Below are 14,826 nucleotides of genomic sequence, written 5' to 3' on the forward strand. Positions count from 1 at the left end.
AGGGTCAGTGCAGGCTGCGGGGGAGAGGGTCAGTGCAGGCTGCGGGGAGAGAGGGTCAGTGCAGGCTGCGGGGGGAGGACAGGGGAGAGAGGGTCAGTGCAGGCTGGGGGGGGCGGGGAGAGGGTCAGTGCAGGCCAGGCCAGATCCCTGCATCCCTGCATCCCCATCCCCCACAGCCAAACCACTGTGGGGCTGGGGAAAGAGAGCAAACACCCTCTAGGCCTGGGCTGTGTATGGGCAACCACACTGGAACCAGGGCTGAGCTGAACTGGGACGTGCTGTAAGGTACACATGTATCCCCAAGACCTGATAACGAAAAACAGACTGTAAAATATCTCATTAATAATCTGCATCTTGGTTACATGTTGAAATGATAATATTTTGGATATACTGGGGAAGTGAGATAGAATATTTTGGACATACTGGGGAAATGAGATATAGTATTAAAATTCATCACCTGTTTCTCTTTACTTTCTTAGTATGTCGTCTATAGGAACTGACAATTTTAGAGGCGCCTGGGTGGCTCAATCGGTTAAGCATCTGCCTTCAGCTCAGGTCATGATCCCAGGGTCCTGGGATGGGAGCCCCACATCGGGAGAGAGACAAGCAGACTCTACACTGAGCGTGGAGCCTGACTCAGGGCTCGATCCCGGGACCCTGAGATCATGACCTGAGCCAAAACCAAGAGTCTGACGCTCAACCAGCTGAGCCACCCAGGTGCCCCCCATCAATCGTCTTTAGCTACCTGCCCTTTCATCCTCCCACCCACCTCGCTGCCAGCCCTCCCCACCTTCCATCCACCCACCCTTCCATCCCAACCAAAGAGCAGATACATCATTGCTAAGCAACTGCAATGGACCAGCAAGTCAGGAACTGGAGGATTCATAGAACAAGCCGGATCCCTACCCTAAAGATACCTCTATCTAGTGGGAAAGAGAAGCATGTCCACCAGTAACTCCCCCAACCAAAGCACAGAAACTGCTCTGCAGGAGAGAGAATGGTTACTGTTAAGGCAAGATTATCAAGAAAGGCTCACGGATGAGACTGACCCTGGCTGCGTCTCCGCGGGTGAACAGGATTTCAACAGAGGTGACAGGGGGCTGGGGAGAAACTGGTAGGCCAGGCAGAAGGGACGGCCTGGGCAAGCCTGAGGTCAGACGGAGGAGGTTCGTTGGGACAGAAGGATGTGCTTCACCAGCGCCCTGGGAGAAAGTTTGGGCTGGAAATAGCACACCGTAAGGCAGCAGAGTGAGCCCTCTCTGGAGCCTTCCTATGACTCTCCCAGTACTACCTAGGGCCCTACAGATAGGAAGAGTCTGGAAAAAGTCTCTTCTTCCATCCCAGAGTTACTGTAAGGCCATCCCTCTGCCACCGTCAGGTGTCAAACCTGCTCTCCCAGCCCGTCCTGTGGCCCAGCCCTATTCCTCCTGGGCCTCTTCCCCTCCTGCAGGGTATCACCATGCAACCAAGCCTCAATTTAAGGAAAAGACATGTTTCTGGGAAAAAATAATCATGCAAACCCACGGATTTTACAAACAGAATTACATATGAAATGCATCTATGGAGCCTCCAAGGAAAGATTCTCCAGGCAGCCTCTCGTAAGGCAGTCTACTCCCCCTGCCCTTGTGTCCATCCCTGTCTTTCCTCTTCGTCAGTCTTCCTTCCTAAAATGAGGAAGATGAGCCACACAATGGCTCCAATCTGTTTTTCTAAGCCCAACATCATGTTGATCCAACATTCACCAAACAAATATTTTTTGAACACCGACTGCGTGCCAGACACAGTCCCAGGCACTGGGATGCAGCAGGGGAGGAGTGCATAGTGCAGGGGGTGGGGGGGTGTGGTCAGCGAGCCAGGAAATGAGTGCACGAACAAAACGATGTCAGGAAGTGACCCGAGGACAACAGAACCAGGTAAGGGGTAATGTGAGAGAAGGTGACCGGGAGGGGAGGCCTCTCCGAGAGCTGAGGAGGGGCCCGGATCTGGTGGCAGGGTGTCCCAGGAGGAGAACACCGCAAGTGTAAAGCCCCAGGTGTGACGGCTGGGCGTTCAGGGGAAGGGGGGGCGGGGCTGGAGCCACAGCGTGGCCCACAGGGAGCTAGGACAGGGAGGAGAGGCCAGAGAAAAGGGCCTCATGGACCAGGGAAAGAATGTGGGTTTTATTCAAGTATGCTGGAGAGCCACTGGATAGTTTTACATAGAGGAGTGACATGATAAAATTTGTTACTATTATTTTTTTAAAGATTTTATTTATTTATTTGAGAGAGAGAATGAGATAGAGAGAGAGCATGAAAGGGGGGAGGGTCCGAGGGAGAAGCAGACTCACTGCCGAGCAGGGAGCCCGATGCGGGACTCGATCCCGGGACTCCAGGATCATGACCTGAACCGAAGGCAGTCGCTTAACCAACTGAGCCACCCAGGCGCCCAAATTTGTTACTATTATTATTTAATCTCTCTGACCACTGAAGGAAGAAGAATTGAGGGTGGCACGGGGAGGGGGAGATGGGGCCCCCATCAGGAGACTCCTGCCATGGCCCAGGCGAGAGCCATGCTGGCCTGAACGGTGGTGGTGAGAGAGAGAAGGAAAGAGGGATGGACTGGGAACACATCTTGAAGACAGAGCCAAGGGGAGATGGGCTGGAGGGGAAGGAAGGCAGAGAAAAGAGAAGAAAGAAGGAAAACTCCTAGATTTTTGGCCTGAGCAATTCCTGGTGCTGTTAATAAGATGGGAAAGATGGGGGGAGGGGAGTTTGGGGAGATGGCGGCCGGCAGTGGGGGGTAGGGGAAGGAGAAGTTCCGTTCCCGCCTATTGAGGGCGAGGCGAAGACACCAGTGCAAAGGAGACCAAGGCCCTGAGCCAGGGAGATCAGAGGAAAGTCAGGGCGGAGTGTGAACCCGGAGGCAGGGACGAGGTCCTGTCCAAGGCCACTTGGTGGGGGGAGACCAGCACAGAGTAGTGAGCAGAGGTGCTGGTCCCAGAGTCAAGCCAGACTCGCCAAGGGGAGTTCCTCAGAAGAAAAGCAAATAAACTGGGACAGTAGCTAGAGCAGAATGGACTCAAGGAATGGTTTTGTAATTGAGGTAGAGTTCCTATACAACAGACACACATCAAGTTTTGTTTTCTTTTTAAAAATGGGAAAATGAAGGAGAGTGGAGAGGGTATGAGAAGTCTGAAAACAAAGTGTGAAGATGTTGTCCTGCAGGGAGAGGAGAGACCACAGGAGAGGGTGTCTCTCATCTCTAGCACCCACTATGGTGCCCGGCACACAAGTGCCAATGAATGTGGAATGAACCAGTGTGACTGTCAACTGTCAGATGTCAGGGCTCTCCTCCTCCCTGGGGAATCACGAAACCTCTGTCGTGACAAGGACGAGCATGAAGGGGGGTACAAATTCTGAGCTTCCCCAAAGATAATCTGTCCATCTGTTACGAGCCAGGCTCTGATGCCTGACCACTTGTCAGCTAAAGTTGGCTCATGAGAGATCTTCAGTTCATGTGTGGTGAATGAGTGAATGAACGAATGACTAATCTTCAAATACACAGAGCTCTCAGGGGTCATGTGAAGGCCTATGGGAATCATGTTTAAATTCTGTGGTCAAGGCCACGGGCCTCTGACTGGAGCCTTTCTCCACCAGACTTGGAAATGCCAGCTTCAGCTGGCTTTCATCTGAGGCCATGTTTTCATCTCTCTCCTTCTCTGGACTTACTCCCTCCCCCTATGTCCAGTTTGGGAGCAGTTCTTGCCCCCCAAAGTTGAGGGATTCACACACTGGGGAAAGGGCCCCCACAAAGCCAGAAGCTCCCCTCCCCTGACCACACCCAGCTGGGCTGGGCTGGAGCCTCCAGGATTCCTCGGTCCTGAGCAACCCCGTTCCCACACACACTCCTCTCAGCCCTGGGGGAAGCAGCTTATTTGTTTATCCTCCAGTGGGGCCATATATGGAGTGTGATCTGCCAGAGCCTTGTCTCTCCGGAAATGACTCACCCCCCTTGCTCCCCAGGCCAGCCCTAGCCCTAAGGGGACTTCAGGGCTGGAACTGCAGGAGGTGGGGCCCAGGTGTCCTTGAATGTCCACCAGCTTTATGCCATGACCCCACAGTCCCCCAAGATGACTTGGTCACTCCCCTGCTGCTCAGGAATCACGGGGCTGCCTTCAACCCCTGGCAGAACATGAATCACTTCACCTTCACCACCTTTACCACCACCTCACCCTGGGGAAGAAACGTTATTGCCAATAACTCTTGCTTATAAAATGAGGAAATGGATAGAACTGGGGGGTAGGGGGCAAGGGTCAGTCTCCAGGAGGGACCTCAGCAGGTGCAACTGTTGAAACCACCATAATAAATATATGATAAGTAAGGGCGTTAGAATGGTGCTTAACATTCAGTAGCACACAAAATATTTGTTGAATATGGTAAATAATAATAAGTCAATAAATAAAGGAATCAAGAAGTGAGGGTACTAACACCTAAGTGCTTACTATAATGCCAGGCACCATTCTTAGTATTTTACAAAGAACATGGACATTAAACCTCCCAACAACCCCGCGAGGTAAGGTTGTGTTATCCCCATTTCACAGATGAGGAAATGGAAGGTCACTGGGGCTAGTAACTTTCCCAAGATAGCACAATTAATCAAAAGAAAAAAAATAAGACTCCATGCTGGGTCAGCTTCTCAAAAGCCTGTTCCCTTAACCACAATACCAGATGCCAGAAGAGGAGGTCCGAGGAGGGCCGCCCCTAAGCCAGAGTGAGTCCCCACCTTCTTGACAGCCTATCAGCCTATGTTCGGAGGAAGAAGCTGGGGAGCCTGAGAGGCCCCCGACCACGTGGGATTCCCCACCCCAGGGCAGGCCAGAGCTCATGGCGCAACCTGGGAGAGCAGAGGTTTTGGGGGATCCCCATGGCCAACGCATTGACCACAGCCAGGCCCAGGACGGAACCGGGGTCCCACCCTCTGGGAGTCCCAGCCACTTCCCCCAGCTGATGCCACGGCCCTAGGCAGCCGCCCCACCATGGCCCCCCTTCCCGACAATCCTTTCCTCTACCTCCCCTGCCCTTCACTTGGGGACATCCCTCTCTCTTCGCCTCCATGCACGGCCACTATCCTCCCCCAATACTGCACTCACACCGTTGCTTTCAGCTGCTTAACAGACAGAAGTTAGATCTAAGGAAGAACCTCCCTGCGGGAGACCCCAAAACAAGCTCAAAAAACAGGTCAGGGCTCAGCTGCTCTGGTTAAGTGGGCGCAGAGTGAGAAGGCCGCCCCAGAGACATCTGTAGAACCCTGGGCTCAAGGAGCAGGATTTGCAACTCTTTGAAGGAAAGAACAGACAGCTGGGAGGCCCAGCTCTGACTGGCCTTGTGACCTTGGGCCAGTCTTCAACCCCTAGGGACGGCAGGTCTCGGGCTGCCCTTGTGCACAAGGAGGGGTTACCACGGGCAGTCACGAAAGTCCCTTCCAGCCCTAACGGGCTAGGGAGAGCTATCAGGGGAGGACGGCGAGCCGTGCTGGGAGGTGGGAGGGCTGCTCAAGGCCTAGGCAGGGAAATGATTAACCACTGGCAGCTCAGTCCCAGGCACCCTCAGACCCACCCCTCACCCCCTGCAGACAGGCCCAGCCCAGCCTCACCCGTCACCTGGCCAGCCCCGGGAGGAAAGAACAAGGCCACTGACCAGGGCACCCTGCCAACCAGCTCGCCACTGCCCCCATCCCAGGGCTGGAGCATCTGAAGGTCTACTTCACACCAAGGATGGGTGGCAGGCTGGCCCTCCGCTCCCCACCTGGACCCTGCCTGGAGCCACACCGGTCACACCCTCATCACAGGTTGACAGTGACTCACAGCCCTTTCCCTCCTGCCCGCTGAGGCTTGTTGTTCAGCCGGGGAGCAGAGCGGGAGCGGACCTCCGCTCCAGGCGCCTCATCAGAGTGACGGCTGGTACCAGCTGGGTCTGCCCACGGGGCTCTGCGCGGGCTGGGGCTGGCAGGGAGGGCAGGCCAGGGGCTCCTGTGGCAGGACTGGTTCCCCAGGGCGTTCCTGGCACTCATCCTGGGCATCCCCTGGGAACCCGGCCCCACCCCTGCAGCCACATGTCCATCTGAGCAGTGGACAAGCTAAGACCAGACCCTGCTCCCATTTTTAAAGTTCTCGTGCTCCAGCCACCCCCCCACCCCCCCACACACACACCCTATACATATCCAGGCATGCTCTCAGACACAAAATCACATATATCCCACCAGTCGGTGAGCTCCTGATGACGTAGTGTGTGGTTTGCACTTTTCACCCAATGCACTATACTGAGGTCTTCAATAAACATTCACACCAAACACACTCAGACTCCTACAGCCCAAACTCAGCAACATAAGAACCTACTACTCACACAGATACCTCCATACTACATGGGCCATAAACACGCTCACCCACACATACACCTGCACACACCCATATAAGCACACATCCACTGGCACAGATATGCCCCCACCTAGGAGCAAAGGCACTCCCACATCAACCCCCAGGCACAATGACCCACTTGCAGAGTCCAAGGTCTGGACCCCCAAGCGCCACCCTCAGCACAGACCTTCCCTGGGGTGTGCCCAACCTCCCGGGCAGCCTAGGTTCCTTTTCGCGGAGCACTGAGTTCCTTCCATTCTCGGGGCTTACCTTATCCCCTCTCTAGAACCCTTGGGCCCCGCCACAGGGGGGGTTACTAGGCAACTGTGCTTCAGAGCAATGTGAGGTCCTGAGGGTCTGAGGAGGCGGGCCCCCAGCCCTGGGGAGGATGAGACTGAAACAGGAGAGAAGCTGCAGAGCCCTTCTGGAGGGAGGCGAAGGAGATCCTAGAACACGGGAGAATGCCTGAAAGCCACCTGAAGGCGGAAGGCCTGGGGAGGGTGCTGGTCTGCCCCTGCAGAGAGAACCTTGGCCTCAGTGTCCAAATGCCCACCTGGGAAGGGCAAAAAGGACAATTTCTACTTGGCTTAACCCTATGCGATCAAAGGAGTAGGGATCCAGCTCCGAGCTACTACAACAGGCCTGTTTCTTCAAGGGCAAGATGGTGGGAGGTGGCAGGGAGAGTGGGGGGGGGGTGAAGAAATGAAGATGCTGGTGTGAACACTTCTGAGGGGAGGTGCCCGGTAGCTCCAACGGGAGTCACCAGGGTCACCAGCCACAGCGAGGGGCACTGCCTCCAGGACAACCCTCCAACATCCCAGGCTTATCTAACCCTGACAGGATGTCCAGCAAGCAAGGACAAGACACCCAGTGTCCTGACCCTCTGAAAGACCAGCCTACAAAAAAAAAAAAAAAAGACTGAAGCACAGAGGGGGACAGCAACTATCTTGAGGTCGCCCAGCCCAGACACCACCCCAAAATGCCACACTCTGAATTTGAGCCTCATTAGTGGGAGGGGGCTCTGTTGCCCAATGGTCTCTATTCCCTGATCCCTGTTCTTCTGGCCCTCCAGGGAGAGAGTGCTGTCCCCACTCCTCTTCCCCAAGAGGGGGTGACGGATACCTCCCCAGGGGCCCACTCTCTTAGTCTCTACCAGAGAAACATGGCAGCGGCGGAGGCCTCTCTCGGAACGAGGCTTGGCGGTAACTCTTGAACACCTCCCCAGTCCCCCCAAATGTTCCCTCCACCCCGCAGGGGGCCATGGGAGGGCCTCTCCAGGCCGGGGACCAGCCTCCCCCAAGCACCCTGTGTGTGGCCTCAGTCCCCGAGAGGAGGAAAGGAACGGTGGGGGAGCGAGAACACCCGCCCTGCCCTGTCACCTAAGAGCTCCCCCATTTTGGCCCTAGGGGCTGCCACCACCCCCCCCCCCCCCCACCCCCCCCCCACCCCCCACACCCCCGCCCGACAGCCTCGGAGCCCGGTTCCCGGGGACGGGAAGGGGGCCGACGCCGCGGCGGGGAGCGGAGAGCCCGGTGCGGCTCCCCGGGGCCGGCCGCGGCTCTCACCTGGACAGCGCGGACCAGTCCTTCCTGCTGACAGCCATGCCGCCGAGCCCGCGGCCGCCGAGTGCGCGTGCAGGGCCCGGCGGCCGCCGCCTCACCTGCGCGCCCCTCCCCCGCCGCCCGGCCCAGGTAAGGTCACATGGCCGCTAATCTCAGCCCGCCCGGCCCGCCGCGCTCGCACCCGCCGCCCCGAGCGGCCCCCGGGGTGTGGGCGGCCCCGCACAAAGCCGCATTGATCTCCGCCCTGGCCGGCCCGACCGCGCGCCCGCGAGCGCCGGCTAGCTGTCCGACCGGCCGCCAGACGGACCGACGGACGCCCAGGCCGGCGCGGGGTAGATCGGCCGCCGGCAGCGAGGGCGGGGGACTTCCTGCTCAGAACCAGTTCGACCAGCTCGGCGCTGAGCCGCCTCCTCTCGCAGGGGCCGGGGTGCCGGGGAGTGGGGCGGCGGGCGGGGACCCGACGATCGGGGTCGGGCCGAGCTCGCTGCAGGTAAACCGGCTTAGCCCGGAGAAGCCCAAGAGCAGAAGCCGAGCGGGAGAGTTAGAGCAGGTACCGTAACATCGGGTCCGGGACCCGAGCACCGGCTCCCGGGCCTGCAGCGCCCGCCCCGGCCCTCCGCCCCTAAGAGGCCCCGAGAGATGAGCCGGGCAGTGCTTTCGCTGTGCCGCCAGCAAACTACAGAACGCGCCCCGTGTAAAGCCAGCCAACCCCCAAACGAGATTCTTCGATTCAGTTCAGCAAACATTTGAGAGCCTGCAGTTCGGAAAACACAATGATGTCAAAGGCACTGTCCTGGCTTTGCTGGTACTGGTCTTTGGGCTGGAGCAGCCGGGTGTGTAACAGGGCAGAGGAAGCTCAGCTTTTCCCCAGGAAGGAAGGAACCCGGATCACCAGGACCGGGATTCTGAAGGGCGCTCAGGCACCACCAGCACCACCTGGCTCCCTTCAAGTGTGCAGCTGGGCTGGTGGGTGCCAGGGGCTCTCTATCCAGGAACCAGTTTCGGATGGGCTGAGAGAGGGGCAGTCACTGAGCATGGAGACTCTTATCTCCCCTGATGGATCAGAACTGCAAGGTCAGCAGCAGCAGTTCCTGCTCTGAGAGGGATGGGTCGAAGCCCCAGGCACCAGGAGGAGGAGGAGGAGGAGGAGGAGGAGGGGAGGCAGAACTGCCAGCACTCTGGCCTTGCTCCCCAGCCTGGCCTCCCTTTGGCACTGATCCAGTACTGATGGTCTCCACCGTGCCCTCTGGCTCTGAGATCTGACGGTGATGACCAAGCCAGTTGCTGAGCAGAAGCCTGGAAACACAGACATCTCCTTCCCCAAAAGGCCCCCTCCTCCAGGGAGCCTTTCTTCTTGACCTAGACGGTGAGGAATGAGGTTTAAGGAATGATTGCCGGACCAGGAGCCTGGAGATCTGTCTTTGACCTCGGATTCTGCCATTTAGGAGCCATGTGACTTGGGACAAGTCACTTTCGTTTCCTCATCTATGTAGTGGAAATAATGATACTTTGCTTCCTTCCAGACTATGGGGATCAAATGAGTCAATCATTGAGTGTTGGTGGCACGGGGATGAGCAGTGTTAAGGCTGACAAGGCCCCAGAACGTTTTGAACAGAAGCCAAGGCAGGACCCAGAGCCATTTGCTCTTCAAAGGAAAGAGAAAGAAGGAACGATGGTAATCTATGTCCCTGGATCCTCTGATACAGGGCCTGACGCTTCCCAGGGAGCCTGCTGTCTCCTGGGGACCTAGGGAATGCTCTTTCCAAGGTTTGTCAGTAGTGGCACCTCAACTTAGGAAGAAAAATACTCCTAGTTATGTGACACCTGGTCCTCCTAGAGACACTTTATGAAGCCAAGGAGACAGTCAAGTATCTCTAAGTCCAAAATCCAACACCCTCTCTGTGGATATAAAAACCCAAAGACATGGAAGGTTGGTATGTGGATAATTCTAGAAGTAAGGAAAAGCAAAGTAGGTGCATGTTAAAGCCCCCAAAGTTGTTTGAGGGCAGGCATTGTAGATCTACTAGACATTTTCTATGCACCAGACACTGTGCCTGGTGCTGTCAGTGTAACAGCTTCCTAGGGCTGCTGTAGCAAGGTCCACAAATGAAGTGGCTTAAAACAACAGAAATTTATTTTCTCACAGTTCTGGTGGGTAGAAGTTCAAGTTCAAGCTGTGGGCAGAGACAAGCTGCCTCCACAGGCTCTAGGGGAGAATCGTTCCTTGCTTCTTCCCAGCTTCTGGCAGTTGCTGGTAATCTTTGGAGTTCCCTGGCTTCCAAGTGTGTTATTCCAATCTCCACCTCTACCATCACAAGGAATTCTCCCCGTGTCTCTGTGTCTGCGTCCAAATTCCCCTCTTCTTATAAAGATGTCAGTCATTAGATGAGGGCCCACCTAATGGAGTCGTACTGACATACCTCATTTTAACTTGATTACATCTGCAAAGACCCTAGTTGCCAGTAAGGTCAGACTCTTGGGTACCAGGGGTTAGGAATTAAACATATCTTTTTGGGAGCCAGAATTCCACCCACCACAATCAGCCAAGTGGCTTTGACTTCAGGGATACAAAAAAGTGAGGCCTCAGCTCCTGACCTCCAGACCTTCCCACTCTAGCAATGGAGATGCACACCCAAGCCTCATTCCAGACAGACTGATAAAAACTGAAGTTATGTCATCAGGAGGGATTAACTCTAATGGAGGGATTGGGAAGTCTCAAAGAGGAAAGAACATCGGGGTTGGCCTTTGAAGGTTAAGTGGAATTCAACCGTCAGAAATGGCAGCTGAGCATCCAGCTACTGGACACAGCATCAACAAAGACAGAGGGGCAAAAGTGGAAGGTGTTTGTGGAGCAGAGAGAAGACCCAAGTGCTTGAGGCCTAGAGAACCTTCCTTCCAAGGCTGAAGGGAAAGAGGGGGAACAGGTAATGAGGACCCTGGGTTGTGCTCAGGTGTTACTCTTTCACCACAGGATATGTAGAACTTGAAGGAAAAGGGAGGGTTAATGGCCTTTGAATGGGAAAGGTCATAGACCCCGAAAGACAACTCTGGAGGCAGTATGAGTAGAGGTCAGATCAGAAGTGGGAGGCCATGCTGGGGAGGGTATTTTGTACAGTCCACAAAAGAAATGAAGGGGGCTTGAGCAAAGGCAGCCAAGTAGGGGGAGAGCAGAGGTGTTGGCAAGAGCTTTCGAAGTTCAATTGTCAAGACTGAGTTGACTGATTGTGGGCGGCAAAGGAGGACAACTCCCTGTGAAGCTCATCTCCCTAGGCTGAGGGGCTGGGTGAAGGCAGGTGCCGCTGATGAAACAGGGCTGCAGGAGGAGGAGGAGGCTTCGGGAGGAAGGTGACTTTAGACCACTAGGGGTTCTTCAGCCTCAGCATTATTGACATTTTGGACCTGATCATTCTTTGTTGTGAGGACTGTCCATGCATGGTAAGATGGTCAGCAGCGTCCCTGGCCTCCACTCATTAGAATGTAGGGTCCGTGAAGACAGCCAGGTGGAGCTGTCCAACAGATGGCTGGCTGTGGGGAGTATGGGTGCTCCAGAGCACCCAGTGGTGAGCTGCAGAGCAGGCAGGAGGAGGGATTTCCTGAGAACTGGCGGGGGAGAGAGGTGTTAATGTTCAAGATGTCTGTGCCCCTGTGCTAACCCCCTGAGTTTCTTAAGAGCAAAGGCCTAATGCCTCAGTATCCCCTCAACTCTATGCCTAGTATAGTAGGTGCTCAATAAAGGTTTGGAGAATTGCACTAACTTGCTTTGGGAAGAAGAACAGGAAAACCCAAATCGGCCAAAACCCCTGCTGAGTATAATCTTGGGAGCTGGGTCTGGGAGAAGCTGAGATGGGGAGGTGGGGGACTCTAAGCATCCCTTGGCCTCCCGGATATAGCAAAACCAGGATATGGAGCATCAGCAACTACCCCTGTTGTTGGAAGGGGCGCACGAGGTACAATCTAGCAAAGGTGAAGATATGGTTCTTGACGCCCCAGCAATTGCACTCCTGGGGAGAGAAACTCTTGAGCAGGAGCAGTAGAAGAAAGGTTTGTGAATATTCCAAGCAGCACTGTTTATAGTGGCAAAATTCTGGAAACCACCTCCATGTCTGTTAATAGAAAAATGGGTGAATAAGTGATAGTATTTTTGTCATGTCACAGCAAAGGTATCAACAGGAGTGAATTTCACCACCTTCACCTCGAAGGGGAAAAAGCAGGAAGCATGCATTTATGTCAGGTTTACCCGAAAAATGCAAAAGTAGACAATATCTTGTTTAGGAATTCATAGATACAGAGGAGCGTTATAAAGAGAACGAAGAGAAGAGTAAACACAGAGCTGAGGATTCTGTGGATGCCTCTGTGGAGAGGAAGAGCCTTGGAAAACCTTTTACAACCCTTGTTCCTAACATGAGTGGTCGGCACATGGATGGTCATTTTATAACTCTTCAACTGTATGCGCATTAAAAACCACAGGCGTGTGCTGATCACTTCCTCCAAGGACAATCCACGGAGATAGGGCTTTTCACATGGGAAATTCCCTGGTCAAGGGCAAGAGTTTTCAGGACTTCCCAGGCAGCAGTGGGGGAAGGGGGCATCTCTCTCCTCCCAGAACTTACGTCAGGCTCCGGAACCCCCACCTCTACCCCTATCTACATAGCTCATAGGTCGGCCTCTCCTTCTCCAAAGAGGCCGGAGTGGGGACCCAGGGGGATCCCTGGCCCCAGACTAGCAGGTTTGTAAATCACACCCTGACATTTCAGGTTTATCCCATTCATATATACCCGCTGAGCACCTGCCATGCCAGACCACTCTAGGGGAAGGCAGAAAACAAATGTAATCACACTCATACCCTCAAAAACCCAGGGCGGTGGTTCCCTGGCTTTGGGTTTTTACCAACGAATAATATGTTTTAAATATGAATACCCTGGGGCACCTGGGTGGCTCAGTCAGTTAAGTGGCTGCCTTCCGCTCAGGTCATGATCCCAGGGTCCTGGGATGGAGCCCCACGTCTGGATCCCTGCTCAGCGGAGAGCCTGCTTCTCCCTCCACCTGCCACTCCTTTAAAAAAATATACGAATACCCAAATGGTGTTGATACCATTTTATTTTGCAAAGTAAGAACATTAAAAAACAATGACTACCTACCCTGCTCCCACTCCATAAGTAAAGAATATGTTAATACTAAAATCATAACATTAAGGCATGCATAATTTTAGAACAAAGGAGAGCCCTTGTCACTGAGTACATTAAGCTTTATGGAAACTTCCACCACAGCAGCCCTGGCTTCCCCATCGTGCAGCCGTTGAAATGTGGGTCACAAAAAGCGAGTGAATCAGGAGAGTTGTGTCTGGGAAGCACCAGTACAAGGGACACACAGGCATCTGCCCCACCTCGGACAGGCAAGCCACTGCATGCTGTGTGCACACACACCGGCTCACCTTCAGACAAACAGCCGCGAGCATTCACACACAACGCACACACACACACACACCCTCCCCCAGGGGCTCCTAGGTCGGAACACCTGGCACCCAGATGAGGCCATACTTCTCTCTCAAACCTGGAGTAGAGGGCAGGCTCGCCCAGTCTGTGCTGACCAGTGAGAGGGGTACTTGTTGGCACTAGAGCCAGATGCATGCTGGGCTGGCCCAGAGGTGGGCCACCTGCTCAAGTCACCGGACCTCTCTGCCTCTGGCTGGGATACCAAAGCTCTACTCACATCCAGTTTTTTCAGGAGACTGGGGGTCCAAGGACCTATGTTTGCATCCCAATTATATCTGTGACCTTCAACAAGTCACTTTCCCTCTCTGGGCCTGCAGACATTGACCATAGTTCTCTGGTGCCAGGGCCCTGGGGCTATAGGGACTCACGCTGCTCAGCCTCAGGGGACCCACAGGCCAGTTTAGGATTGTGTCTTGGGAGTAAGGGGTTCCTTGTTCCTCAGCTCCAATGAAGGAGCCTCGGCCGGCAAGCCTCGGGGATTTTTGAGGAGAGAACCCCGATGTTAGGAGAGGACCTGCCATCTGCACGGGTCCCAGCAACCTGATCCAGTTTTCAGTAGCTTGATCACCCACCTGGAACGAAACTACCCCCCTGGCTGCCCAGCCCAGATCCCTGCGGGGAGTCTGACTCACTTCGTGGGGGGCCTCTGGGGCTAATGTTTAACTCAGCTCCCTCCCTCCACAGGCCCTTTAGTCCCAGCAGCCCTGGACACTGCGCCTGCCCTGATCGCCCTGCTGGGGGTGGGCTCCAGACAGACAGGGGCCCAGCCTCCCGCCCCCCCATGGAGACAGGGACTTCATGGGGAGGGAGAAGCAGCCGCGGGCGTCCTGAGGGCTCTGGGACCGGCAGGGGTGGTAGCAGGGGGCATTCTGCCCTGGTCATTCCTACCAAGGTGGGAGAAGCACCAGGTCCATCTCCAGCTGCACAAGAGTTACTTGCCCAGCTTTGCCACAGGAATCCCAAGAAATCCTCCGTCCCTCCACCCCCAGTTCTGGCCCTGGTGTTGGAGGAAGACCTCTCCTTTGCTCAGTTGGGAGGCATTTGCATCTCATTTGAAGGTTTTCCCTTTCAGTGGGGATATTGGAATTCCTCAGGTGCATATGCAGGGCTCCTGACCCCCAGCTGTGTCCCTTCTGGAAGTGGTTGGTTGGGCTCTCTGTGGCAGAGAACCTAGGTTGACCTAGGTTCCAATTGCCGGTGTGCGGCTATCAAACCCTACAACTCCAGGTGGGTTAATTCACCTCTCCCAGCCTCCAGGTCCTCATCCTGCAATCCAAGATAAGAGTATTGGAGTACCTGGGTGGCTCAGTCCGTTGAGTGGCTGACTCTTACTTTTGGCTCAGGTCATGCCTGATCTCAGGGTCCTGGGATCGAGCCCCCT

General features: G+C 55.0%; 1 protein-coding gene across 2 annotated transcripts in view; it reads right to left on the bottom strand.

Moving 5' to 3' along the window:
* Nucleotides 1-8,666, bottom strand: part of LAD1 (ladinin 1) — a 15,995-nt gene extending 7,329 nt beyond the window's left edge. Inside the window, exon 1 of one of the 2 annotated variants that reach the window (XM_073884541.1) lies at nt 8,508-8,666. In XM_073884541.1, coding sequence (XP_073740642.1) covers nt 8,508-8,515 — 8 coding nt within the window. In that variant the 5' untranslated portion in view covers nt 8,516-8,666. Of the gene's footprint in view, nt 1-7,956; nt 8,303-8,507 lie in introns of those variants that run through there. The other variant, XM_025855230.2, reaches the window with a different exon arrangement.
* Between the last annotated feature and the right edge of the window lie 6,160 nt (nt 8,667-14,826).

This window comes from Callorhinus ursinus, unplaced genomic scaffold (genome assembly GCF_003265705.2).
Source record: "Callorhinus ursinus isolate GAN/ISIS: 27379988/994484 unplaced genomic scaffold, GSC_fseal_2.0 scaffold57, whole genome shotgun sequence".
NCBI classification, from domain to species: domain Eukaryota; kingdom Metazoa; phylum Chordata; class Mammalia; order Carnivora; family Otariidae; genus Callorhinus; species Callorhinus ursinus.